The sequence below is a fragment of the Strongylocentrotus purpuratus genome, unplaced genomic scaffold (genome assembly GCF_000002235.5).
Source record: "Strongylocentrotus purpuratus isolate Spur 01 unplaced genomic scaffold, Spur_5.0 spur5_scaffold_12, whole genome shotgun sequence".
In the NCBI taxonomy this organism is placed as follows: Eukaryota; Metazoa; Echinodermata; class Echinoidea; order Camarodonta; family Strongylocentrotidae; genus Strongylocentrotus; species Strongylocentrotus purpuratus.
Genome location: NW_022145597.1, coordinates 30757195 through 30782868, shown reverse-complemented (window position 1 = coordinate 30782868; position 25674 = coordinate 30757195). Strand labels below are relative to the sequence as shown.

The 25674-nt window shown below is 38.6% G+C and overlaps 3 protein-coding genes and 1 long non-coding RNA gene across 4 annotated transcripts; all 4 read left to right on the top strand.

The window, feature by feature from the left end:
* The first annotated feature begins 315 nt into the window (after positions 1 to 315).
* LOC115922512 lies at positions 316 to 2328 on the top strand. The gene is made up of 3 exons (XM_030981480.1): positions 316 to 398; positions 1241 to 1340; positions 1934 to 2328. The coding sequence occupies exons 1-3, from the start codon at positions 333 to 335 to the stop codon at positions 2326 to 2328; spliced, it is 561 nt and encodes a 186-aa protein (XP_030837340.1). The 5' UTR covers positions 316 to 332.
* Positions 2329 to 6609: 4281 nt separating this feature from the next.
* LOC581731 lies at positions 6610 to 14150 on the top strand. The gene is made up of 10 exons (XM_030981479.1): positions 6610 to 6904; positions 7413 to 7563; positions 8303 to 8422; positions 8942 to 9250; positions 9962 to 10164; positions 10970 to 11048; positions 11608 to 11780; positions 12520 to 12660; positions 13260 to 13318; positions 14060 to 14150. Exons 1-10 carry the CDS (start codon positions 6611 to 6613, stop codon positions 14148 to 14150), a joined length of 1620 nt encoding a protein of 539 aa, XP_030837339.1. The 5' UTR covers position 6610.
* Positions 14151 to 14285: 135 nt separating this feature from the next.
* On the top strand, positions 14286 to 15931 carry LOC115922882. The gene is made up of 3 exons (XR_004063651.1): positions 14286 to 14421; positions 14924 to 15118; positions 15857 to 15931. It is a non-coding gene; the product is annotated as an uncharacterized LOC115922882 (long non-coding RNA).
* A 4662-nt stretch (positions 15932 to 20593) lies between these two features.
* Positions 20594 to 25115, top strand: LOC115922511 (adhesion G-protein coupled receptor D1-like). Its single transcript, XM_030981478.1, has 7 exons — positions 20594 to 20660; positions 21042 to 21232; positions 21683 to 21738; positions 22434 to 22563; positions 23304 to 23410; positions 24456 to 24558; positions 24954 to 25115. The coding sequence occupies exons 1-7, from the start codon at positions 20594 to 20596 to the stop codon at positions 25113 to 25115; spliced, it is 816 nt and encodes a 271-aa protein (XP_030837338.1).
* The last annotated feature ends 559 nt before the right edge of the window (positions 25116 to 25674 follow it).

Below are 25674 nucleotides of genomic sequence, written 5' to 3'. Positions count from 1 at the left end.
TCTCTCTCTCTCTCTCTCTCTTCTCTCTCTTTTTTTCTCCCTCCCTCTCTCTCTCTCTCTCTCTCTTTCTCCCTCCCCCTCTCTCTCTCTCTCTCTCTCATTTCTCTCTCTCTTTCTCTCACCCTCTCTCTCTGTTCTTTCTCTCTTTCTCTCTCTCTCTCTTTCTCTCTTTTTCTCCTTCTCTCTCTCTCTCTCTCTCTCTCTCCTCGATGATACAGTTTGACATTCCGGAGCCTCTGTTCATACGACGCATTGTGATCTATATGTTACGAGGTATTGGGGCCTTAGAGTATATCATGGTATACGACCACGACGAAGAGGAGTTCGTGATCATGTGGGAGGTCGACGACCCACTCGTCACTGGATGTAGTGCCGGTATCTTCTCCGCAGAGATGGATGTAAGTAGAATATTATCCAGCGATACGCGTCTTCCTTTGTTTTGTCATTTTCGGTTTTCTTCTTCGTCGTCACCGTCTCCTTCTTCTTATTCTTCCTCTTCGTCGTATTCTTCTTCGTCGTCGTCTTCTCGTTTTAGTCTTCTTCTTCGTCGTATTTCTCTTTTGTATCGTCTTTTTTTTTGTCGTAACGTCTTTTCCTTCTTTTTATCTCTAAATTTTTTCTTCTCATTTTTCACATCTTGTTGTTAGTCTCCTCCTCGTTCTCATCTTTCCTCTTTAATAGATTTTGTTTTTCTTTTACTTTTTATCCTTTGTCCCGTTGATTTTCTTACACCCCACTGAGTATGTTCGATTCTTATCTGCAAAATGTAGGCCTACTTGTGAAATTTTTATTGAGCTAAAAACAATGCAATGCAATCATAATACGTTGGACCAAAACAAAATTATTCATCCTGCTGTATTTTTCTTAATTAATATATTGTACTCTTGGCTAATGTACAACATAACTATCATAATTAATCAACATTGAATCTGCAGTAGGGCAGGTCCAAGCTATTTGGATTGTGACGTACGGGACATTTAGAGACTTTAAACAAGAAATAACAACAGATGAAATTATTTATATGGCTATCTTTTGGTATGAGTCTGTGGCTATTATGGGCTAGTTCATTTGTGGAAAGTTTTAGTTCTGACCAATTTTTAAATTAATTTTGAGTGTAATTAATGTGCTGCGTGACGTACGGGACCACAGCGTCCCGTACGTCACGCAGCACATTAATTACACTCAAAATTAATTAAAAAATTGGTCAGAACTAAAACTGTTATTGTTTCTTCCTATTTAGTTCCACGAATTCCCGACTGATTCGATAGCCCTCACATTCGACGGTGGTTGGAGCGATGAGGGAATAGAGGTGGACGCGATACAGGTGTATGGAACACGATGTAAGCTTCAGACTAAAATGTGTGCGTGTGTGTGAGTGTGTGTGTGTGTGCGTGTGCGCGCGCGTGCGTGTGTGTGTGTGTGTGGGTGAGAGAGAGAGAGAGAGAGAGAGTGGGCTGCGTCGTGTAGATATGTGTGTGGGTTGCATGTGTAAGTGTGATTGCGTGTGTAATTGGGCTTTTACAGACGGATACCAATAAAATCTAATATATTTACGTCTGGGACTTACTTTAACGTCACCTTCCGAAAGACGTGTCTCGGTTTCAAAGTGGTGTCAATCAGAGTCATTTTTATTTTAAGGAGAGGAGAGAGAGAGAGAGAGAGAGAGAGCTGAGCTAACCACTGACGGTACCGCCAGACCAACTCAAATCTTCAAATCTAGAGGACATCAACTCCCTAAGTTCATATCTACTTACGATAGCCATATCCACTAACAATTCTGTCAATTTCATGATGCTATAAAATCATTCATTATTTTGTTTAAACTAATATATAGCGAATCTAAATCTAGTATGTAACTAGGCCTTCAATCTTGAAATAATGTCATACACTTTGAAACTAATTTATTTATTTTTCATTTGTTGTTATTCTGCAGCAATGCCCTCCAACGTCCGCATCGTAGAGGGCGCTTCACTGACCGAGGGGCGAATCGAGGTCTTCGACCCTGTTAATACAGGGGTGTGGGGCACCGTCTGCAGAAGCAGCGAATTGAACACCAGGACGGGCGACTTACTTGCGGATCAACTCGGCCAGTATGGCTTTGATCGGTTCGGTAGCGACGGGGAGTTTCCAGACAGCTTGTATGTGGCGACAGTGAAGAATCCGCATTGTAACTCAAATAGTCTCAATATCCTGAACTGCTTCGAGCAAGGAGGAACGTGTGACGTAACACATGTTGGTATCAAATTCACAGAAAGTAAGACTTCCCGAAGACATTCTTTCTTTTTTCATTTTTCTTGTGATCTGACATTTGCTCCGGATTTTATTTAGTTTTTAAAATACAAGGTAACATATTGGGTGGCAATTGGGTTTTTAGGTTAGGTTTAGGATAACAGTTAGCTAGAGAGTACCGAAGCTGTGACATCATAAAAATTTGGATTTTCCCAATTTGAACTTCATTTTCCGAAAGAGCATCAAAAATAATGTCCAAATGTCGAGAACCAATTGAACATGTTAAGTATTGGCTGAGATATGACCATCTGAATAAATAGATTTCTTATAGGAACTCAGTGTTATTTAGGTTCGTAATGTTTTGTGTTTGGTTTAGGTTGTAATTAGGAATGTGATTATTGCAGAAAATTGATCGTGAAGCAAATATCAAAGGAACATGTATCATAAAACCGCTTTTCTGAATCATGACTGTACGTACTATGGTTGATGCTGTCTTTCTTCACTGCAACTTTTCTTCTTCAGATCTTTAAGTATACCTTCTGCACGATTTATTATTCCTGTTGACGTCTGAAATATTGTGGCAAAGAAACAATCAGCGCACATTGCCTAGTCGTTCGTATATGATTTTAAATAATGTCTCTGATCATTCTGGTAAAATAGGAAATTGATCAATCAGTGCATGTTGAGAATCGTTCCTTCCCTGATCCCAGCTAAATCTATTGTTTCTTATATCTTTCTTTCTTTCTTACAAATGTCTTTTTTACGTTTCAGGTTCTTTGGGCCTTTGCGAAGGGACAGTTCTAGAAGACAGTGAAAGCCAATGTTCCTGTCACAAGACAATAACCAAAGCATACAGCAACAGCTGTCTTGGCTACGGAACAGTTTGTTCACCGTCCTTCATTTCGCACACCGGGGATATTGATGTATATCTGTATACACCTCCGAAAGATGACCCCGTCGAGATCAATGGAGAAACGACTACAAGAGATATATCGTTCCCTGCGTCTCCTACATCCCAACGAGAAACAACAGCTGAAGAAACTGCATTTGCGGAAAGCATCGTCGGAGAAACAACTTTAGGGGAGGTAACCACTAAAGTAACAACGTTTTCTGAGACCACGATTGGCGAAACAACCTTACCTGAGACAACGCCCGGAAAAACAACAGCTGAAGAAACCACGTTTGCGGAAAGCACTGTCAAAGAAACTAATATAGGGGAGGTAACCACTGAAGTAACAACGTTTTCTGAGACCACGATTGGCGAAACAATCTCACCTGAGACAACGCCCGGAAAAACAACAGCTGAAGAAACCACGTTTGCGGAGAGCACTGTCGAAGTAACAACCTTAGCTGATACCATGCTCGGAGAAACGACTTTGGCTGAAGTAACTGTCAGAGAAACAACGGTGGGCGAAGTCAACGCTGCAGAAACTATGACAGGGGAAGTTATAGCTGCAGAAACGACGTTAGGGGAAGCTACCGCTACAGAAACTACGACAGGGGAAGTTGTAGCTGCAGAAACGACTTTAGGGGAAGCTACCGCTACAGAACTGACCTCTGTCAACACTGTCATGGCTTGGAACACAGAAACCGCTCCCTTCACTGAGGGAACAGTTCTGCCAGGAACGGATGTCACCGTGTTATTTAGTGAAGCACAGACACCTGAATTTCCAAGTGTCGGGTATGGATCGTCGGTCACATTGTTGCCGCTCGACACTGACTACGGATTCGATGGGAACCTGCAGTTGGCGACTACAAAGCACTGTGGTAGTTTGGATTGTCCAAAGAACCTTCAGTACAGTGGTAGGTCGTCCATGTTTTCCTTTATGTCCTTTTTGTTAAGAAGAACATCATTATGACAAAATATTTGGGTAGATTAAGTTATGCTGTCTTTCCGATCTGACGGTCAGTAGAGATATGGTGAACATGTAGAGCCCCAAGCACCCCACAGCTCCATCCCCTCCACAATATAGTCGCAAGAACTGCTCTTGACCTATTATTTTTTTAGATTCATAAAATTATAGCATTTCCTACTCTAATGGACAGTACAAAATGTTTGTCATATATTAGCGAGTGCAGTTAATATTTCAAGAATAGATTATCGTGATTCAATCAAAATAATATCACGTTGTTGCTCTCTCTATTTCAATATTGTAGACCGTGCCGAACCTGTGGACCTCAGGAGCGCGTCCATATCGGCTTCCACTTCGAAAGCGAATTACAACCCCGAAAAGGCCTTCTTACAACAGCTCATCGCCGATCCTCTGGACCTCGACTACCTGCTCGACAACATCTTGGGTGACTACGAAGACTTTAACGGATGGCGTGCGAAAGATGACGACGTCGACCAGCCTTACATCCGTGTGGATTTCGACAGGACCGTGACCATCCAGGGCGTGATCATTCTAGGAGGGCAGGACTCTTCAGCGCGTGTTACGTCTTTGAAGTTCGCGTTTACTGACACGCGGGAAACGGCATGGAAGTACTTCCACGAGGACAGCTCTACCGAGTCTGTGGTATGTCTAGACCTAGGTGTCCTAATGAAGGCCTTTTACTGGCACTGCGAGTATCTAGCATATGTTCAGTATGTTCACTTATTAGTAATATTTAAAAAGGATCATTTCGTCGAGCTTCAAATGCTCTTCGTGCGCTCAGAAAGAAATAATGTGAATAAGTATTATGTGCAAAATGATCATTGCGAGCCATTTCGATTTACGGCGAAAATAATACCGATCCACAATGATTTTATTTTGAGACATACTAAGCTTTTATGGGCAAAAATCGTGACCCACATCGGCACAATTCGTCTAATAAACCGCTGATTATATGAATAATTAGAAAACCGTCTCTAGAATTAGTACCTTCCAATTACACTGACAGCGATTCGGAAACTACCCAATAGACTGTAATGTTATAAAAACCGTTAGGAAAACGAAAAGTGAAATTTCGATTTCCAATCATAAATATCTTGATAACCAGACAGGCGATCGGTTTGTAAAAGACATAGGATTCCTGACTGACCTAAAGGTTTTTAATTATGATTGCAGCATGAGCTAAATCCAGAATTTTTTTTCATAATCTGAGGTAATGTTACCGAGTCACTTTAATAATGATGATAATAATAAATTAATAATGATATTAGTAGTAGTAGTAATACGTTCTTTTATATAGCGCTCAAGTAGCCAAATTTGACATTGCTCCACAATTAGTAAATAGTGTCGTATATCAGGTAATGCGCTTCAATAAAATATTAGCCCTAAAATCCAGATGTCCAATTTCAAAAACAGTCTTTTGTTTTTACTTTTTAATTTTGTCTCAGGTTTTTGGACTGGATTATACGCCCGGTTATGCTATGCTAATGTTTAATCAATTGCATGAAGCAAGAGGCCTAATACTTCTGCCTCAGACATGGAAGGGAGAAATATGGATGCGAATCTTCGTTCTAGGAGCAGCTTACGAAGGTACATTTTTTTCATTTTCTCATCTTTTTTCTGTTAGTGGCATATCCATGAAATTATGGATGACTGAAATAACCTATTTTTGTAAAATATATATCAGAAACTTTATCACTCCTTGTAAAGCATGTATGGATCTTACTTTTGTCCCTTTAACATTTATGCAATATTTGTCCGCTCGGCACAATATTTGTCTGCTAATTTGTTGCGCTATATGCTACATCCCTCCCCTAGGCTATTGTTCTCCTCTCTTGTGTCTCTGTCCATATACATTTACAGGCATATTTTGCAAGAGGGTTAACGCCACTTGCGTGAATCTAAACTTTCCAATTTGTATCTTATCTCGTGAGTGACATGGTGAGCTTAAAAACTGACACTTTGTTGTAGAGAAAACGTTATTCCGTCACCTAAATAAAGACTCTATTCTATCACTTCGCTGTCTAAATTTAAGGATATCCCTATCAGGCGCGGATCCAGGATTTCTTAGGGGGGAGGCCCAAATTTGAAATCAATTTAAAATTTAGTGTGCTGAAAGTTGAAAATCGTGCCGGCCGCTATTTCGCTCAACAGCCCCCCCCCCCCCCTTAAGCAAAAAACGAGAGGAAAATTTCTAGTCACAATTTTTTTTCTTCTTCCTTTGATCCACGTTGGCCGAATTCGAAGGACTTGAGGATCTTCAAGCACCTCGCTGCCTGAATATGGCAAACATTGATTTGATTTTGTTTTACACTAATGAGGGGACTACGTCCCCAACGCCTCGTATATATAATATAAATACACACACACAAGCATATAAATCATTTCGCACGTTCTCTTTCACCCTCATTCTCAATTACCAATGCCATACTTTTACATTTGACTTTCTCTCTCTATTTCTCTCTCTCTCTCTCTCTCTCTCTCTCTCAGGTGGTACAGTACCGTTGGGTATGCAAAGCGGTGAGATCGCGAGCGCCCAAATTTCGGCTAGCTCTTACCTCGATGAGGCCCATGCTCCCGGGGAGGGGCGTTTTAACGGTCCCTCTGCTTGGTGTGCCGCCCCTGCTGAAAGCAAACCCTGGATAAAAATTGACCTTTTGACCCATGCTCACATCGACAAGTTCGTCGTCCATGGGCTCGTCAACACGCCCGTTGATTACCCGGCGGCGTCGGGCTCGTACCCGACGGAGTTAAAGTTTAAAACGAGCGTGGTAGATGACTTCTATTCTTACGTGGACGTAGAGGTGAGCGATGAGAAAGAGCGTAAGCTAGTCCAGAGGTGTCGAGACTTACTTTTTTTTCGTGCAGTTATTTTTGGATGGTATTATTGCAGTATTACATTTACTATTGGCACTTCTTTAAAATGGAATGGAGTCCACTCTTTGATGATATATATTAGGGATTACCTTCGTTTTGGAGTCAAAATATACATTCAAAATGTGTGAAATCCACTATCAAGGAGTGATTCGAAACACTTCTTCAGAGAGGATTCCACTCAATTTGGAGAGGATTCAACTCCAAAACGATTAAAAAAGTAACAGTGATGAATATATATATATATGTATGTCCGATATTAAGTGCACATGTTTGCATGATAAGATAAAGGCGAAAAAATAAAGAAGGTAAGTTTTATGCTTAAATCATTACGTCACAGATTTCCGACGTTTCTTAATGTCTTTAATATCAAGTGATTATGACAAAGATTAAGAATGGTAATGATCTATTTGATTATTATTTCTGTTCATATTTCAGCTACAGGGAAACAGTGCAAATAGTGCAGAAGATGTACAAGAATATATAACAACGTGGGATCCTGTCGCCCGGTATATCCGGATCAAGATATTATCATCAAATACCGCTTTCAATTGCCTCCGAGTCGAGATATACGGCTACATGAACTTCGGTGAGTTGAACACTAAAAGTGTTATTATCCACCAATCTGTTACTGTTTTGAAAAGATTATGATAAGTTTAGGCCTATTCCATTAAAATATGATGATATTGAATATTTACATAACGCACATAAATTATCATCCACGCAAGGTGCTCCATGCAAGCGCCCCAATAGTAAGCCTGCTCTGTTAGGTTACCGTTTTCGATGCTCACAGCATTCAAGGAATTCCTTTCCATTCTGATACCCATTTGACACCTAGTGACAAATGTAAAATAATGTCTAGTCGAAGGAAGCGGAAGAAGAAGACGAACAACAACAACAATGAGCAAGTTATCGGCAGGCTGTTTCGCTGCTAAATATTTTCTCACGAATTGGGCCCCTCCCCTGTCGCCGGCTGGATCCGCCCCTGATGGCAATTACTAACACAAAACCCAAACTCTATGGCCCCTAATCTACTATGTCTACTTAAGTTTGGACTCTACTCTGGGTTTAGACTTTTGTCCGAAATCGGGTTTAACTAAGAAGTTAGTCTGATGAGGTAGAAGTTTTCCTTTTTTTAAAGTGATCTTAAACGGAAGGTTTGTCAGACCACCCGCCCTACATGTATCATAACATATTATGAACAATACAAAAAATCTGTATTCGTATCCTTGAATTACTTATAAGTTCAGACCAGTTTCTATCACTCTTGATAGCTGAATGGCACACACACTACTTATCATTACTATTATTTTGTTTGTTTTTAACAGAGATATGGCCAGATTTTAACAGTACCCATTTAGACGATCATATTGAATATGCGACCGATGAAGATATTCACCTTGAATGCAGCTGTTTTACGAACCCTCCAATAGAGACCTATAAAGAAGGTGAGAAAATTAGATAGTAGTAACCTCCTCCTCTCCTTTTTTTCTCCTCCTTTTTTCCTCCTTTTTTTCTCCTTCTTCCCTTCTCCTTTTTCTCCTCCTCCTCCTTCTTCTTCTTCTTCTTTTTGGGTTCATATATAAAATGCGAATGGAAATGAGAGAATAGTGGTTGCGTAGCTTAAATCAATGTTTGTTATTGCTTTTCTCCCTTTTTGGATTTTTGGGTAAATGTTTTCAGTGGCTTAGGCGCACAACACATTAGTTTGACCGAAAGATTGATACATCTTAAACCTTCATTTATTATTTGGGGCAGCTGAGTTTTTCAACACAATGACAAGCCGCATGCCTCAGCTGGATCAGGCAAATAATTTGATATTCTAGTTTATGTTAAAATAATTATTTCTATATAATCCATATTTATATATCTTACTCTGTACAATTTTCTTCTTATTCCTATTTCTCTTGGTATTTCTTCTTTTTCTTTTTTTTCTTTCAAATTATCGTATCATGTCTGTTTTACAGACTACTACTTCTTCCTAAGCGGGACTGAAATCTCTAACACGTTCTGTCCGGGACATACCAGGCAGTGGGACACTTCCGCCGTGACACCTTCATCAGCCTGGCCTGAAACGGGCAGTGGACTCTCGCCCGTCACTGAGAGCGCAACCACCGGGTTTATCTTCACCGACATTTTCAGCGTAGATATTACGTCGCCGGCTGCCCATGGTATGACGTCATCGTCTTCGTCATCATGGCTGTGTCCTGATGTTCCCCCAGACATGGTGTTCACATCCACCGTCATCTATCGTGAAGCCTTGACCATACGTGGAGGTATAATATTGACCTGTTCGGGTAGCGGGGTGGAGTAGCCGAGAAGGGGAAGCCCCTGTTCGGGTAGCGGGGATGGAGTAGCCGGAGAAGGGGAAGCCCCCTGCAAATATACTAAAAGGAATCATCACCTGAGAATCTTGGGTCACATGATTTTGCTGGAAAAAAATAATGTTGGTGTGCAAGCAGCATGTTCAAGGCGGCTATAAGTTCTCGAAGGGTGGGAGAATTATTGTTAATAATAATAATAATCCGTTTTTTATATAGCGCTCAATACACCGATCCAATGATGTACCTAAGCGCATTACAGATATATTGTTAAGCATTTCAATATAATCTTTCTTGGAGCCAGAAAGTTTATCATTATTAGTATTATCATTATTATTACTATTATGATGATGATTATTATTATTATTATTAGTAGTAGTAGTAGTATCATTATTATTATCACTATTATTCTTACTATTATCATTATAATAATAATAACAATTATTATTATTATCATTATTATTATCAGTATCATTAATATTACAATCGTCATCAAGCTTCATCATCGTAACCTTAATTTCAACATTATCATTAAAACTTTAATGTTGTTATCCTAATCATTGGGCTTATTATTTTCATTATCAATTTATCATCATCATTATCATCATTCTCACTGACGGTGAACGATCACATCTGAACACAAATCACTATGTTACATTATTTAAGGTCATGTGAAGTTGAACTACTTTCTTCGCGGGGACGACCGGACGAGTTGGACGCTTATCATGAGGGTCTGGACGGAGATCACATCCGGTTCATGGGCCCACGAAGACGCGGTCATAGCCGAGGTTCATGGCTCACCCGGCGGTGGTTCGCCAGGGGAATGGAGAGAGTTCCACCATGAACGTCAATTTAGCGAGAAATATCAGGCGTGTCCAATTTGTCTTTCTTTTGAAAGTAGTAACTTTGATCAGAATATTATTGACAGATATCAATTTTGACAGATATCAATTTTGACTTCCTAATTTTCGGAACAAAATGAAAGTCAACATGAATACATTTCTTATTCAATATTCTTATAAAACTTTTGATTAACATATTCCATTATCTAATCTACGTTTGTTTGATAATTACTTTTATTATAGTTATCATTACTTTTTTAACTTTCGCATTGATTTTTGCATATTTAAAGTGTTATTGTCAGCATTGTCATTATTAAGGTAATTTCTGGCATTACTACCCTAACCGTTCATAATGGCCATGTATGTCATTATGATTCTATGATAATACATGATTATGTTTATTGCAACTCGTAATAACATAAGCAAGATATAATTATTATATAAAAAGTATGATCACTATCGTTATAACCATAATTATTATTATACAAATACCGTTTGTATTGCTAAATATATTACTCATTGCGGATATAGTATCGAAAATAATATCGCTAGTGACATTCGTTTGTCTCGCAATGTATGGTCAACAAGGGATCTGAAAGATCACAACGTTTCGTGCGCCGCTGCTACATTTCGTCAGGTGATAAAATATATTGCAAGCAAGCGTCTTCTGTACTCTACGGAAACGTCGTGATCTTTCAGATCCCTTGTTGACCATACATTGCGAGACAAACGAATGTCACTAGCGATATTATTTTCGATACCATTTGTATTAGTTGGAACAATGTTATTCTTATATTTTGATGTTATTATTATTATTATTTAATCCTAACAGCTAATTGCAGTGTTCACAATCGTCGCAGATGGTTACTCCATGGTGGCCATTGAGGCAGATAGTTTCCACTTGGTCTCAGGTATATACCTCGTTCCATGTATGTACCTCCATTACAAGTTATGAGCATGGGCAGACAGAATCATTCCCAGACAGGCAAGGGAGGTAAAGGCAGATAGTTTCCACTTAGTCTCAGGTATATACCTCCTTCCATGTATGTACCTCCATTACAATTTATAAGCAAGGGGCGGGAAGAATCATTCCTAGGCAGGCAAGGGCCAGAGGTAAACAGAATCCTTCCTTGAAGGGAGTATTGGGTGTATACAGTACGGACAACCCCACCTGCGGTAGACCTAAATACTTCAATTTTTATTGCGTCATCCTTACCTGTCCAAAGAGGTCAAAGGTCCGGGTATAGCTGTTTCCGGTGGATAGACTATCGAGCCGTTTACCTATATACACTAAACTTCTTTCTTACTATTTTTCTTTTTTTAAGTAATGCATTTTTTTAAAAGAAAGACTCAGTGGTTTTAACTTCTTTTGTATCTATCTACCACAACATTATTTTTTGTTATAATGGCACGACTTGTATCTTCATTGAAATCATACGAAATGTTTCTGTATGTTCAACATCCTTGCAGATAGTTTTATAGGTGCGAAAGAAACCAATTTGGGGATGCAGAACTTGAACATCTTAGACCGTCAGATTGCGTCATCCAGCGAACGCGATCCTAACACCTCGGCCATATCTGCACGCCTGTTCGACGGTACTGGCTGGTGCCCCGATGGAAATGACGTGGACCCTTGGATTCAGGTATTCAAATTTGTAAATGATTTAATTCGTACTTCTTGGTGGTGATGGTGGTGATACTGGCTATAATGGTAATGATGATGATGGTAGAGGTGGTGGTGCATGGTGATGATGATGATGATTATGATTTTGATAATGGTAATGATGTTGACGATTATGATGATGATGCTGATTTTTTTTTTTCTTCATATGATTCGTTTTTTTTAATGATGGTGATGGTGATGATGATGATTATGATGATTATAATGGTGATGATAATGAGGATGATGAGGATTTTTGTTTTCATATGATTTGTTTTCTGATGATTATGATAATGGTGGTGATGATGATGATGATGATGATTATGATAATGATGATGATGATGATGATGATGAATAGTAATGGTGATGAGGGTGTAGTACAGGTCCACAGAACGTGATACCATTGGCCCGAAGGAAAGAAAACATAATGTCCCTGAATGCAACCTGTTATTGTGCTGGGTTCGTCTGCATAGATTGCATAACATACCCTAATGCAACTATTTAGAAGAGAATGAGGGGAGCAAGGGATCATGAGCGGGTTGTGAAGGGAATTATGTAGACGTTTCGACAGTAAAGATTTTTGAATTCATATTTAAATTCAAAAGCGGAGTCAGCTTAAGGAGGAAATCTAGACCTTTCCTCTCTATAAATTCAGTTACAAAGTGAATCATACATATGTGTTTATCTTCAATTGCATTTTTTTTTTTTTAAACTGAATTCAGGTTAATATGGAAAGAGAGGTGGTCTTGAATGGAATCATGATCCAGGGCAGGGAATACACTGATTGGGTCACCAAATATTACATCCGGGTCAGCAATGATGGAGATACCTGGCTTAACTACGACAACCTGGATTACTCAACTGTAAGTAAAAGTGAATTAAATACAAAATGTATTCATTAAGTATAAATTGTACACTTTAGGAGTGCAACGTTTCACCTAGGTATAAAGGTGCAGCTCTGTACCCTTTACAAAAAGTGCAAAATTGTACAGGTGCAGCGTTTTACCTCTAAGCAAGAGTGCAGTTAATACTCTTAATCAAGGGGTTAATTATTTTAAGCAAAGGAGAACCTGTGTACTCCTAACCAAGAATGTACACCACTTACCGTAACAAGTGCTATAGTAAACAAGGCAGCAATTTTCTATATTTAGGGGTGCAAAGTTACAAACACACGACTTAAGGTGTAACTTAACTTCCGGTGAGGTGCCATATAGTATTGTAAGGTATATTTTAATGACACTATCGTCGCATGGTCACAAATATATATTTTTTTCCTCCGATAACTCACAATAATTGATGCACTCATATTTCTTTCCCTTTCACCACCAGATCAGTCTTTCCCCCAACAATATTACTTTATCAGCAGCCATAAATTGTTTTCGTTATCATCATGATAATTGGTATTATTTGAAGTTTGGAAATTCCACTTTTGTTTGTTGTTCTCATTTGTATTTAATCACAGATCTTTGAGGGATCCTGGAGTTCCAACATGGTCGTTATGCAGACGTTACCCAATCCGATGTACTGTCAGCTTATTCGTATTTATCCGGTCGCAAATAATACCTTACCGTGTTTGCGCTTCGAGTTGACGTCATTCATAGGCGGGAGTGGTAAGAAAAACAAAATTCTTGATGTGAAATTTCAAAATTCAAGAAGAATTTAAACACTGGTCGATTTAGGGGGCGCAACCAGCCTGTTTCTAAAAATCCGGGGGAATAACTTAGGTACACACACACACAAACGTACGCACACATTCCCATATACACACACATATACACACGCACATAAAATGTGCCGACCCTAATTTTTGTTGGTTACCCGGTCTATCAACATTAGATATGAAAACATTTCCAAGCAGGCTACAGCCTATGAGACCGACAGACAGAACACAAGATCGACAGACTGCCATTTAGGTCTCGTGGACCATCTGAAGATCATCTGAGGGTTAACGAGACCAATGGCCTTGGAGACCGAGAGCCCATAAGACTGACAGTGTCCGTCTTGCGGGTCTTCTGACAACTTCTCTAATGGTTCACCAGACCAACATAATCGTTCTTGTAAGGATGTCAGTCTCGTAGGCGGTCGGTCTTGTAGGCTGACATTCTCGTGGCCTGTCGTTTTCATCAATTATTGTCGGTCTTCTGGACTGTCCGTTTCCGAAATAATCTAGAGAGGGCATTTTCTTAGTGGGTAACATTCGCCGTTCTTTGTTGACATTCTTGCTGTCCGATTGATATTGAAATTCCGACTCTCTTTCTCTAGGGGGGTCTACAGCGTCTCCAACGCCTCAAGGGAACCCTACCACTCCTGCAGCTGTGACAACGCCCAACTCTATAACCAAAGTAACGAGTAGTAATACTGAAGCAACCACAGCGTTGGTTGTCGCAAAAATAACAGCCCCTGGACAGGTACAGAACTCGACAACAGCTCATAGTACAAGTATTACTAGTTCGATTGTGCCAACGGATGGACAAAACACAAAGAAAAATGCAGATCCGACGCTCGCTCCATCATCAACGATTCTACCCAGTGGGACGGGTGGTAACCCAAGTGGTAGCCGGTCGCCCGCTACGACTACGGGCTCCGAGCAAAAAGTACAAAGTGAGATTGTTAAAGCTAAGGGGGTGAGTATGACATGTCGGGCGGAGAAGAAGATCCACTTTGCCAATAATACTTTGTTTGAAAATGTAGCCACAGTTACCTTGCAAAAATGACCATGTTATTCGGGCCAACATTCTCTTTAAAAATCGACAGTTGGCGTTTGGACAACATGCAATGAATCACCGACATATACCTGTATTTTGGATACTAGCCAATTAATTGCTTCTTTTTTTAATTGAGCAAGTGAGATAAACTTGGTTGCCTGCGGCATATTTTGATTTCCTCGGGTAATCGATAGAACTCCTTGCATAAATTATGCTGCAATAGTGAGTTATGCCTGTGGCATAATTATTACAAGGCATTATTACGCCGGCAAATTAATTGAATCGTGCGAGTAATAACGCAAATTGCAATGACGCCCGCCTCGTGTGCAACGGGTATTATAACAGACGAAGAGTAAATGGCCATAGAAATCTATTTTTTTAGATGTCACAAAGATTATCCCTGTTATATCTCATGAAACAGGTTGAAGAAGTCTTCAAAGCTGTCACCGATGCTAACATTACTGTAACCTTTGAGACAGCGTCCACCGCGCTCAATGTCGTTGACAACCTGACACAACAGTCATCAGGGCAATTGAACAAAGAGGATATCGACAGCATCAAGGGAACCTTGTCTGCCGTTTCATCCCAAGCAGCCTCCACGAAAGAAACGGCTCAGGTCTGTTCTGTCAATATTTACAAGTCATCGTCTATTTGACACTTAAATGCAACAGATATGAATTTTAGAAAGGAACTAAGGTGTATTGGTGAAGTTTACCTGGTTACGAAAACGATGAAGAGACTTTCTTATTTTAGCGTGATATCCCAAACGTGATATATTATGTTTATAACACTGATGCGGAGGAGGGTGGGAATTTGGGTTTGGATGGAATTTATAATTCTGTTCCAGAAACATAATACTAGAATTAAACATAAAATGTGAATAAATCACCTGCTTCTTCTGACATTCGGAAGGCATTAAAAGTTTTGTACTCAACTTTTTTGTTTAAATACACATTCTGTTACAAATGAATGACATATGAATCAAATTCAATCTCATTAAATTCATATAAAATTTATAATAACAAGGGCTGGTGAATTTTATTGTAGATCATTGCCAGTATAAACCTTATACAGAAACTTTAAATTGATCGGCTTTGGGGTTTAGATCTGGTTTCCTCTTCGCATCAGCAAGTCAATACTCAAAACCTGACAGCTCGGCAACGAAATTAAAATGCTTACAAATTTTTAAGGATTAGGCTGAGAGGGATTTTCATAAAGATGTCGCACAGTTGCGTCAAGAACTTACCAATTCGTGTCTCGACTTCCAAGTGTCCCCCATGTGTTTTTCCTATAGTTGTGCCAATCACTGTTGCTCTAATCCTCAAAAATATTTGTTTCCTCTTGTTGTTTACAGACGTTCTTGGACATTGTCAAAACCATTCTTGTACCGAACGACACTTTGACGGATCCCGATACAGTATCTTCAGAGGTACTTTAAATGGTCGTCTTCTTTTACCAGAACTTAAAGTGACCGTTATTTGGCAGTATGAAAAGGCCAATGAACCTTTCTTGGACAGGTTGCTGTTAATGATGATAAAAGATTTATCGAATCGTTCTTGAAAACAAATCAAACAATAATTTGTTCAAACAAATCCATGTTGTGACATAGGGGTAATTCGTCGGTTGTCCATTCTTTTTGTAAATCAACAAATTTGGTGCTCCACTACCCGAAAACTTCTTGGCATGTTGTCTAACGAATGGAAAGTGTTTGGCATACAAAATGACAAAACAGAATACACTAATTCACCACCTGGAAAGCTTAAATAGAAATGGATATTTATTCAAATGCACTTAAGTATTTCAAATAGAAGTCAGATTCATCATTAGAAATTTCCTAGACAGATGCGAAATATTTTTAACAGAATTAAATTAGAATTAATTTGACGATAGAGCAATTCACATGGTATTCAAATACACGAATGGTTTCTACCTCACAAACTTCATGACGAGCTTTGCATTCACCTGCTAAAAGCTATGGTATTCCAGTAAGTCAGAATGTAGGATTAATATATTAGTTGTTACTATGTCGGATGGGCCTCTGTCTGGTCATCGCAAGTAACCTTTGTAGTAAAAGCATGCATATAATTTTGATATATATATTTTTTTTGGGGGGGGGGGGGGCTCGAGGTAATCGATGTAAATTAACTTCTGAACTTATAATGGCATTGGCTTGTAAATTTAAAATAAAGGATTGTTAAAAAGATCATGTTTACAATTTGTATACTAAATAAGTCAAGAGGTCCTAAACGTTTGAACATCCTTAGTTTGGGAGGAGTATTCCCGCTTTCCCCACAGATACCACATCGTGAAGTTATCATTGAGAATTTTGTAGGGAGAAGTGATTGACATCCTGCCCAAAAATGCGGCTTTTCATATTTCATTTCACATCAAATGAAAAAAAATCGTAACCATGCAATAGTATTCCTTGTCTGGTCCTTGATGAAACATATCGAGGTCAGTGACACAAAGACGTAACTCTATTTTGGCCATTTTGAGAAAAAGTGGTTAATGTGTCACTTAGCACTTGGGCCTTAAGGAGTTAAGTCTATGTTTCACTAGCCATTGACTACAATGGGGTATTGGTTGGAGTTAAGTATTTGTGTTTCTTGGAAAGTCCACATTTTTCCGAACATTTTTATATCATATACTCATAATGGAAAAATATGGAGTTACGTCTTTGTGTCACTGAACCCTCTATATTATAATTACCGGTATGCATTCAATATCAATTCATAAAAGCAATAATACCAATAAGCAGAATAACATACAGAGACACAAATCAAGATATGACATTTTTAGTCGATATAGGACAAACATATTTAGGAAGAAATGTAAGAGGGAATCCAGCAAGAATCTCGACTTGAAGTACCTGAATAAAATTTCGTGTTTTTTAAATTCCCTGTAGAATTCGACATCCGTAAAGAAGCACGCTAGTAGCATCATGGAACTTCTTGAATCATTCGCTTCGGATGCGGCTAAAAACCTCTTATCACCAGCCAAGAAGAAGGTCGTCATACAGAACGATGAATTAGGTAAGAGAGAAGGGGTTCAGTGGATCCTCAGAAAGAGAAGCTTATCTCTTGCATAACGGGAGATCCCAGTAAATCAACAATGTCGGTCTTTTAAACCTCGGTAAAGTTGTCAGAAGATCCAGGATGTGTCGTCTGTTTAGTAGGCCAGTAGCCTTCTGGTTGCTTACTTACAAGCATTTGTGATTTCGTAGCAGTCAGGTAAAATAACCACCACCAGAATAGGGAACCCTCGGGTAACTTTTCCAGGAGGCCTGCCAGACCGACATTGTCGATCCGTTGCGCTGCCGACCTCGTTGATTGTTGTCCACGTGAGCTGAGAAGTAACGTGAACAGAGAAAAAACTTTGGTATCAGGTTCAAATTCGATGGCAAACTGATCGATGTGTGGAAGTAGAATTTAAATCGTCATCGAATGAAAAATAAAAAAATGAAAACGGCTACTCCTACACAGTTAAAAATTTAGTGAACATGTTGTTTAAAAGTTTAAACAACTGTTGATTAACGGGTGACCTGATCTAAGAGTTGTTTAAAATGTTAAGCAACTCGAGTTGTTTAAAGTTTAAACACTTAGTTGATCAACATTTTGAACAACTTGTTTAAAATCACAATTTAAACAACTGGTGTTGTTTAAAGACGGTTGTTTAAAACGGAGCTGTTGTTCAGTGGGGGTTGTTTACACCAACTGGGTTGTTTAAAGAAAGTTGTTTAAAAAGGAGCTGTTGTTCAGTGGGGGTTGTTTACACCAACTGGGTTGTTTAAAGAAAGTTGTTTAAAAAGGAGCTGTTGTTAAATAATAATAATAATATTGGATTCTTATATAGCGCACGTATCGACCTTGCAAGGTCCTCAAGGCGCTCCAACATTACCCGGCTATGCTAGGCTGCCATAGGACATTAGTTCCGCGGCGGGACTCGAACCGTGGACCTTGTGATCGACAGTCCGGCGACGTTTCCACTCATCCACGACACGTCTACAGCTTGGTTGGCCATGATTTGAAACAAATCTTTTAGCCAACGCGCACTTTACTGGCACGTGACACATGACGTCATATGTAAACAACACTGTCTAAAAGCTCTCGTATAGTAAATAAAGCAGTCATTAAATTTTAAACAGCGAATGTTTAACAAAATTACTTTCGTTTCGAGCAACATTGTTTACAATTTGTTCAACTGTTGTTTAAGATAGTGTACAACTGTAAGTGAACATCACTTTTTTAAGCAGCGTTTTACTGTGTATCCTAATATTATTTCTCTTTCCCTATGTTCTTCCCCTCAACCCCTCTTTATGTCTCTCGCTCTCTCTCATAACACCCACGCGCACACAAAAACACCCACGAACGCACACACCCACTCACTCACAATCTCTCTCTTACACAGTTTGCTTTATTTTCTCCCCGACAGGTTATGTTAAAACTGAAATCCCATCATGATGATTTGAATCAATTTTTGGAATATGTTGACAGTGCTTAAGCCATCGTGCACGTGTGTGTGTGTGTGTGTGTGTGTGTGCGTGTATATGTGTGTGTGTGTGTGTGTGTGTGTACGTGTGCGTGCGTGTGTGTGTGTGTATGTTGCACTGCAACAAACGTATGATTTGCAGGTAAGGGATGGGCAAAATGATTATGATTTTATAGATAAAGAATTAAAAGAAATATTTGTTAGACCAAGAATTACTATACTCATTAGAAAACAACGTGAATTTCAATTTAAATTATTGCATGGAGCCATATACACTAATGAGCATCTTCATAGATTTGGTTTTGTTGGTGATAATTTATGTTCGTTTTGTAAGCAGGAAATAGAAACATACAAACATTTATTTTTATCTTGTGGGAGCGTTCAAAGGATATGACAGGCTTTAATACAACTTTTTGAGTTAGATGAAATTAAAGATTTAGAATGGCGAGATATATTTGTTGGGTTGGTAGGTAGTTCATATAGAATAAAAATGTGTAATACCATCATTTTCATGGTGAAGTATGTAATATTTATGTCAAGATCGGGGGGGCGAGTACTAACTTTAGAAAAGATGAAAAAAAGCATTTTTAAGTATAGGGATGAGGAAAAGAAAATAGCAATTAAAATGGGAAAGCTAGGATCACATTTCTTAAAGTGGGAGCAGCTTAAGATTAATTAAGATTTGCTTTCTTCTCCACCGTGAGCCTGTTAAAAGCGTAACTCGATTTTGCGGCCTGGATAACTTATTTAGTATATTTTTCTTGAGTTGAGAATGTTGGCAGACATCCACTGAGTGAGTACTGTGTGTGTGTGGGGGGGGGGGGGGGTGGGTGGGTGGGTGGGTGAGTATGTGTGTGGGTGGGTGAGTATGTTTGTGTGATAGAGGGTGAGTATGTTTGTGTGATGGAGGGGGCAGGGAAGGGGCAGTATTGTTTCAGTAAAATTACCTCCAGATTTTTTTTTTTTTTAAATATATAAGTAAATAACATTTACAATTGACATATTATGTTTAGGTACTTATACGTTTACTTTGTTGCTATGTTTAGGTACTTATACGTTTACTTTGTTGCTAAGTTATATTATACTGCAAATAAGTTTGTGTTTAATTATGTTTATGTCAAAGCATCAATATTGAACACGTTTATTTTATTCAATTGTATGTCATGGTTTGTATTACACATCTGGAGAAATAAAACAAAATTGTTAAAAAAAAAAAAAAAAAAGTGTGTGTGTGCGTGTGTGTGTGTGTGTGTGGATGTGTATGTGTGTGTGGCGGGGTTGGGGAGTAGATGAAACACCATGGGGAGTGCGGTGTGTATTTTCGAAAAGTTATATTCAAATTGTGCTTCCTTAATAATGATTGATTTTCTTTATCCTGATTTCATTCATTTTTTGTAACAGTTCTACAATTAACAAAGATCTCACCAGAAGACACCGAAAACATCACAGAGCCAGTGATAGTGAGTGTGAACTCCAGTATGAATGAACTTCACCTCCCACCAACCGTCTTCAGAGGGAGAAACGGTGAGATTTATCACTAAAACCTTGGTGCTGTTACAACTCTAAAGCGTATAGATACAGCGATGTGAGCACTTCCAATTAAATGGAAAACAATCAGAAGGAAATAGGAGAACGAATGAAGGAAAGGAAGAGAGTGTGGGGGCAAGGAGGTCGTTGTAATAATTGAAGACGTTTTTATTTCATTAAATTCACTTCAATAAGGGATTTTGTTGTCCACTAAGCCAGTGACGAATTTATTAACACATTTTTGCTAGAAAGGGCTTTTACATGATCGCAAATTAAGGTCAATTTCAATACCCTATCGTATATTAAATAGAAATAATATTTAGATCGGGGATAAAATGTCATGGTAATGTTCACACACTCCAAAAGATGTTGAACGAGGTAATTGGAATTATCTTAGATTGATTTTCAAAGTCTTCTCTCTTTTAACTATATCCTGTAGTATAATCATTTTTGGTACGATAAGCTACATCTAAATGTGTTACAATCACAATGTTTACATGACTTCTTTCCATGTATTTAAATAGTCACCATCAGCGCAGTGGTCTTCAACAATCTCCATCTGACATCATCTTCCCAGCTTGGCGGACTCCATGGAAACGACACGCCCACCAGCGTGGGGTCAAAGATCATGTCAATCCAGGTCGAGGCGACTGACGGGTCAACGATCACGTTCAGTGCCGATGATCCGATTGAACTGGTCTTAGAACTGAACGAGGTGAGGATAGAATGGGCTAAGGGGAAGGGGGAATTAGGGGGGGGGGGGGTGTTAGTACACACTCTTGGCAGTTTCCATGTGTATTGTGTCATGCAAACACTGGACATCGTGGAATTACCAAAAATCTTGCACGCAGCGAAACTCGTGTCCCACCCAGAACTTTGTCAGTCCTAACGTTTTAAATTAATTTTTTGTTTGTCACAAAGTTTACTAGTCCTAAACGCTGTTTGTCTCAATGTCTGTTTCTTCTTTTTTTTAAACACCACCATTAACAGCTACTCGTGCTGAAAATCGACACTTCTTTGACTTTTCGTTTGCTGATTTTCAAGCAATTTTCAATATTAACTGGTGAACAATTTTACTATCTAAGGTCCAGATCCGGAATATGAAAAGTGAATTGTGTTCGTTGTGTAATTAATCTTCTTCAAAATCTCTTTTTAATTCTTTTAGGATGCAAATACAACAAACTCACAATCTTTGTGTGTCTTCTGGGAGTTTCTAGAAGAGTAAGATATTCATTCATTATCCTTGGGGGTGTAGACTAAGATCAACTTTAGGATGGGTTTAACTATGACAGGCCATTCATGCCACTAGTTCCGCTAACCATTCCTGGCATTGGTTTCTCAAGGGACGTATAAATCGTGTTCACAAATTTACAGAATGGCCTGCCATAGTTAAGTCCAACTTAAAGTCGATCTTAGTCTTTGTGAAACACCCCTGATGGTTTTGCAGTAGTTTTATACCATGCATATCAACGTTATTATTCTGTCGTATTTATCTGAACAGTATTATAACAAGTAAATTTATGCAAAATCGATTTGATCGATATTTCCTTTTTCTTTTTTAGTTTGGGCGATTGTGTATCAACATTCCCAAATTCAGTTTATAGAGAACGATCTGATAACCATAATTATTTGATAATGAGTATACACATTTTAATTGATATATATCTTCTTATCTGAAGAATAGTGCTTTGTGGCGAGGAATAGACAATGCAAAGAAACAAGTTAAAACTAGTTATCAATAACAACTGCCACAGATATATGACAATGACCGTAATTTGTTATTGATTTTATGATAAATACAAGGATGATAATACTGTTATTGCAATTATAATTGAAACATTGTCAATTATTTAAGTGAAATATAAATTGCTTTAATTTTATATTTTTATCATCATAATGTATTAATATGTTGGTAGTGAGGAATCAGGAGGGGTGTGGTCAACAGTCGGTTGTTATAGGAACCAAACCAACGGCTCGCAGATCACCTGTCGTTGCGATCACCTGACTAATTTTGCTATTCTCCTGCAAGTTAACCCAAATCCGGTGGTAGGTATTATAAACCTCATTGTTAAAAATAGTCCTGTTTACATAATTAGACATGTGCTTCTGTTTTGCATAAATTACAATATACATGTAGTTCAAGTCAGAGGGGTGGGGGAACTTTATCTAGTTAGTAATTCGTTACCCTTAAAGCTTTTTTTGCGGTGCTAAAAAATAGTTTTCATAACAAAAGAAATCCTTTTCATTGATATTCTATCTTTAGATTTTTATACCACCGTAGTGTGTTCATTCTTCATTTGATAGCAAATACCGTTTGTGTTTCGTTTGTCTTTCTTTCCCTTTACCCCACTCTTCTCTCTTTCTTTTTTACTGTTTACATTCTCTCTATCTCCTCTCTCTTTCTCTCTCTCTCTCTGTCTCTCTCTGTCTCTCTCATCTCCTTTCTTTAGTTGTAATTTAGTGTAATTTAGTGTAACCATGATAATATTAATAATAACAGTTCATTCTTATAATTATTATGATTATCATTATTATTGCTATCGTTATTATTATAATTATTATTATTACTACTACTACTTCTACTACTACTACTACAACTCCTACTACTCCTACTACCTCTACTACTCCTACTACTACTACTACTACTACTACTATTTCTACTATTCAATGTTATTTTCATTTTCATTAATAATGTAAATGTCATTAAAAAGTTAACATGCCTTATAATCTTAAACCTGTAATTCATCAAATACTTTTAAAAGATCTATTTTAAATCATTAATCCAGGTATTATCCCTTGCACACCGAGTAACATTGGATATGTTAACCTACATTGGTTTGGCCCTATCCATAGCAGCTCTAGTATGTTCACTCACCACGTTTGTTCTACTCAAGTAAGTACTGTCCAATTTTCTGTTCTTTTCTCCTCGTTCTTGTTTTATAAGTCATTCTTTTTCCCATTTCTGTTAGGTTGTACAATGTAGACTCTGGCAAAAGTTGATCCATGATCAATTACTTACACTAAAATTAGGCGAGTTCCCCACTTCAGCATAGGAGAAAACACTATATCTAACCCTAACCATAAACCATACCTAGAACCTTTCGAAACCCCAACCCAAACTAACCGAAGTGAAGCTCAAAAAACACTTGTTGCTGGAGAAAATACTGGATCACCTTTGATTATTTTTTTGCTTGCTCTCTATCATTTCTTTTCCCCCAAACAAATTTGATTTACAGTACCTTTATTTTCTACTTTACTTATTGTCTTTGATTCTTAAAAATTCTCATGGTAGACCTATCAGGGAAAATTTATTATCATCTAATCAGTGATTGTACTATTTCTTTCTAAATAATGATGATCAGGTGGTACGATATTCAGTTGCCTTTAATAATGCAGGTAGATGTTCAGGGTGGTAGTCATTTATTGTGTGCACTATACTGCATTTAGCAGGGGCGTAGCATGGATGACGCCATTGAGGGGGCTGATGTCATTGAGGGCATTGGCCTAGGTGGATGAAGTGGAAGAGAACGAGGTAGTCGAGAAGAGGAGAGTGTGGGATTGAGTCATATCCTCTTCTCTATCTCCTCTTGCCTTCCCATTTCCTTTTTTCTCTCACTTTTTCGTCATTTGATGGATGTCCCCTGTAAATATGCACCTCGCACTAAGAAGATAAATTACAGTTAACAACTAAATTATTCATACCCCTTGTACAGTTTATATTTTTCGTGTTTTTGTAGCTCAAGGATGAAAAGTTGACTGGTTGAATTAAGGCCTCTGTTGAACATTGTTAGATGTAAACTTTGATATGTCACATTCTCAAGAAACATAAACCAGGACAAATCAATTTTTCACATACTTAAAAAATTACAAAGCTTTGCGTAAGGGTATGAATAATTTCTTTGTTAAATCTATATCTCGAATCACTTCCCTCTGTACAGGTTGATGAAATCTCAACGTACGATCATCCACACAAACTTGTGTATAGCGTTACTATCGGCTCAGCTCTTATACCTGATCGGGATAGAAAGAACAGCTTCATCGGTAAGAGGAGTTTATTTCTCAATTTTTACCCTTTTAAAATTATCTAATGATTTTGATTTAAATGCACTTCTTTAATTCAGGAGTGAACTTTGTTGTGGGGAGGGAGGCATAGATTATATTTAAAAATCAAAGAGATGAAACGAGCAAAAACAAAATGGTATCATATTTTAAACTGTCATTTGTATTTAAAGTTATGGAATAAGCAAAATACATGTGCCCCCTCCCCTTTTTGTTGCTTCCCCCGGCTGTATTACCACTTCTGTAACTGGTCAAAAATGGTTTCAATAGGGAGACACGTTGGTCCAATCCACTCACGTACCCCTCTTTTGTCTATCGATGCCCCCCCCCCCGGGTTCCTTCCCCTTAATCTTCCCGGTCTTTCTCTTAACCGACAGGAGCTGTGTACCACCATAGCAGTGCTGCTTCACTACCTCTTCACATCCACATTCTTCTGGATGCTGATGGAAGGCATCTACATACTGATGCAGGCCCGCGCGGCCTACGGGAAGGGAGGCAAGACATGGATGTATATGGTAGCTGGATGGGGTAAGAAATAACGGGGGAAAAAGGAAAGGTGGGGGGGGGGAGAGAGAAGATAAGGGAAGAGGGGACAGGGAAAGGGGGAGGAGAGAAAGATTAGAGAACAAAGAGGGAGGTGGGAATGGAAGGCATCTACATACTGATGCAGGCCCGCGCGGCCTACGGGAAGGGAGGCAAGACATGGATGTATATGGCAGCTGGATGGGGTAAGAAATAACGGGGAAAAGGAAAGGTGGGTGGGGGGCGGGGCGGGAGAAGATATACTCGGCAATGGCAAGGGAGGCAACAACACGGATGTACACATTTACTATATTTACAAATTATCATTATACCACAAACAGGCAAATAAATCATGTCTTCATAGTCATAAATTACTTTTTTTCTTCTCATTTTTTTCTTCAGGTTCACCTGTCGTAATTATTGCAGTGTCTCTTGGGCTGCGCCTAGATGGTTATGGAACAGATGATTAGTAAGTTGATATTCTGCACTCTTTGCATTTTTCTTAAATGTGTTATTCACGCAAAATACACAAGGAGTGGACTTAAATTTATACTTTGTCTGTTCTATAATACGATT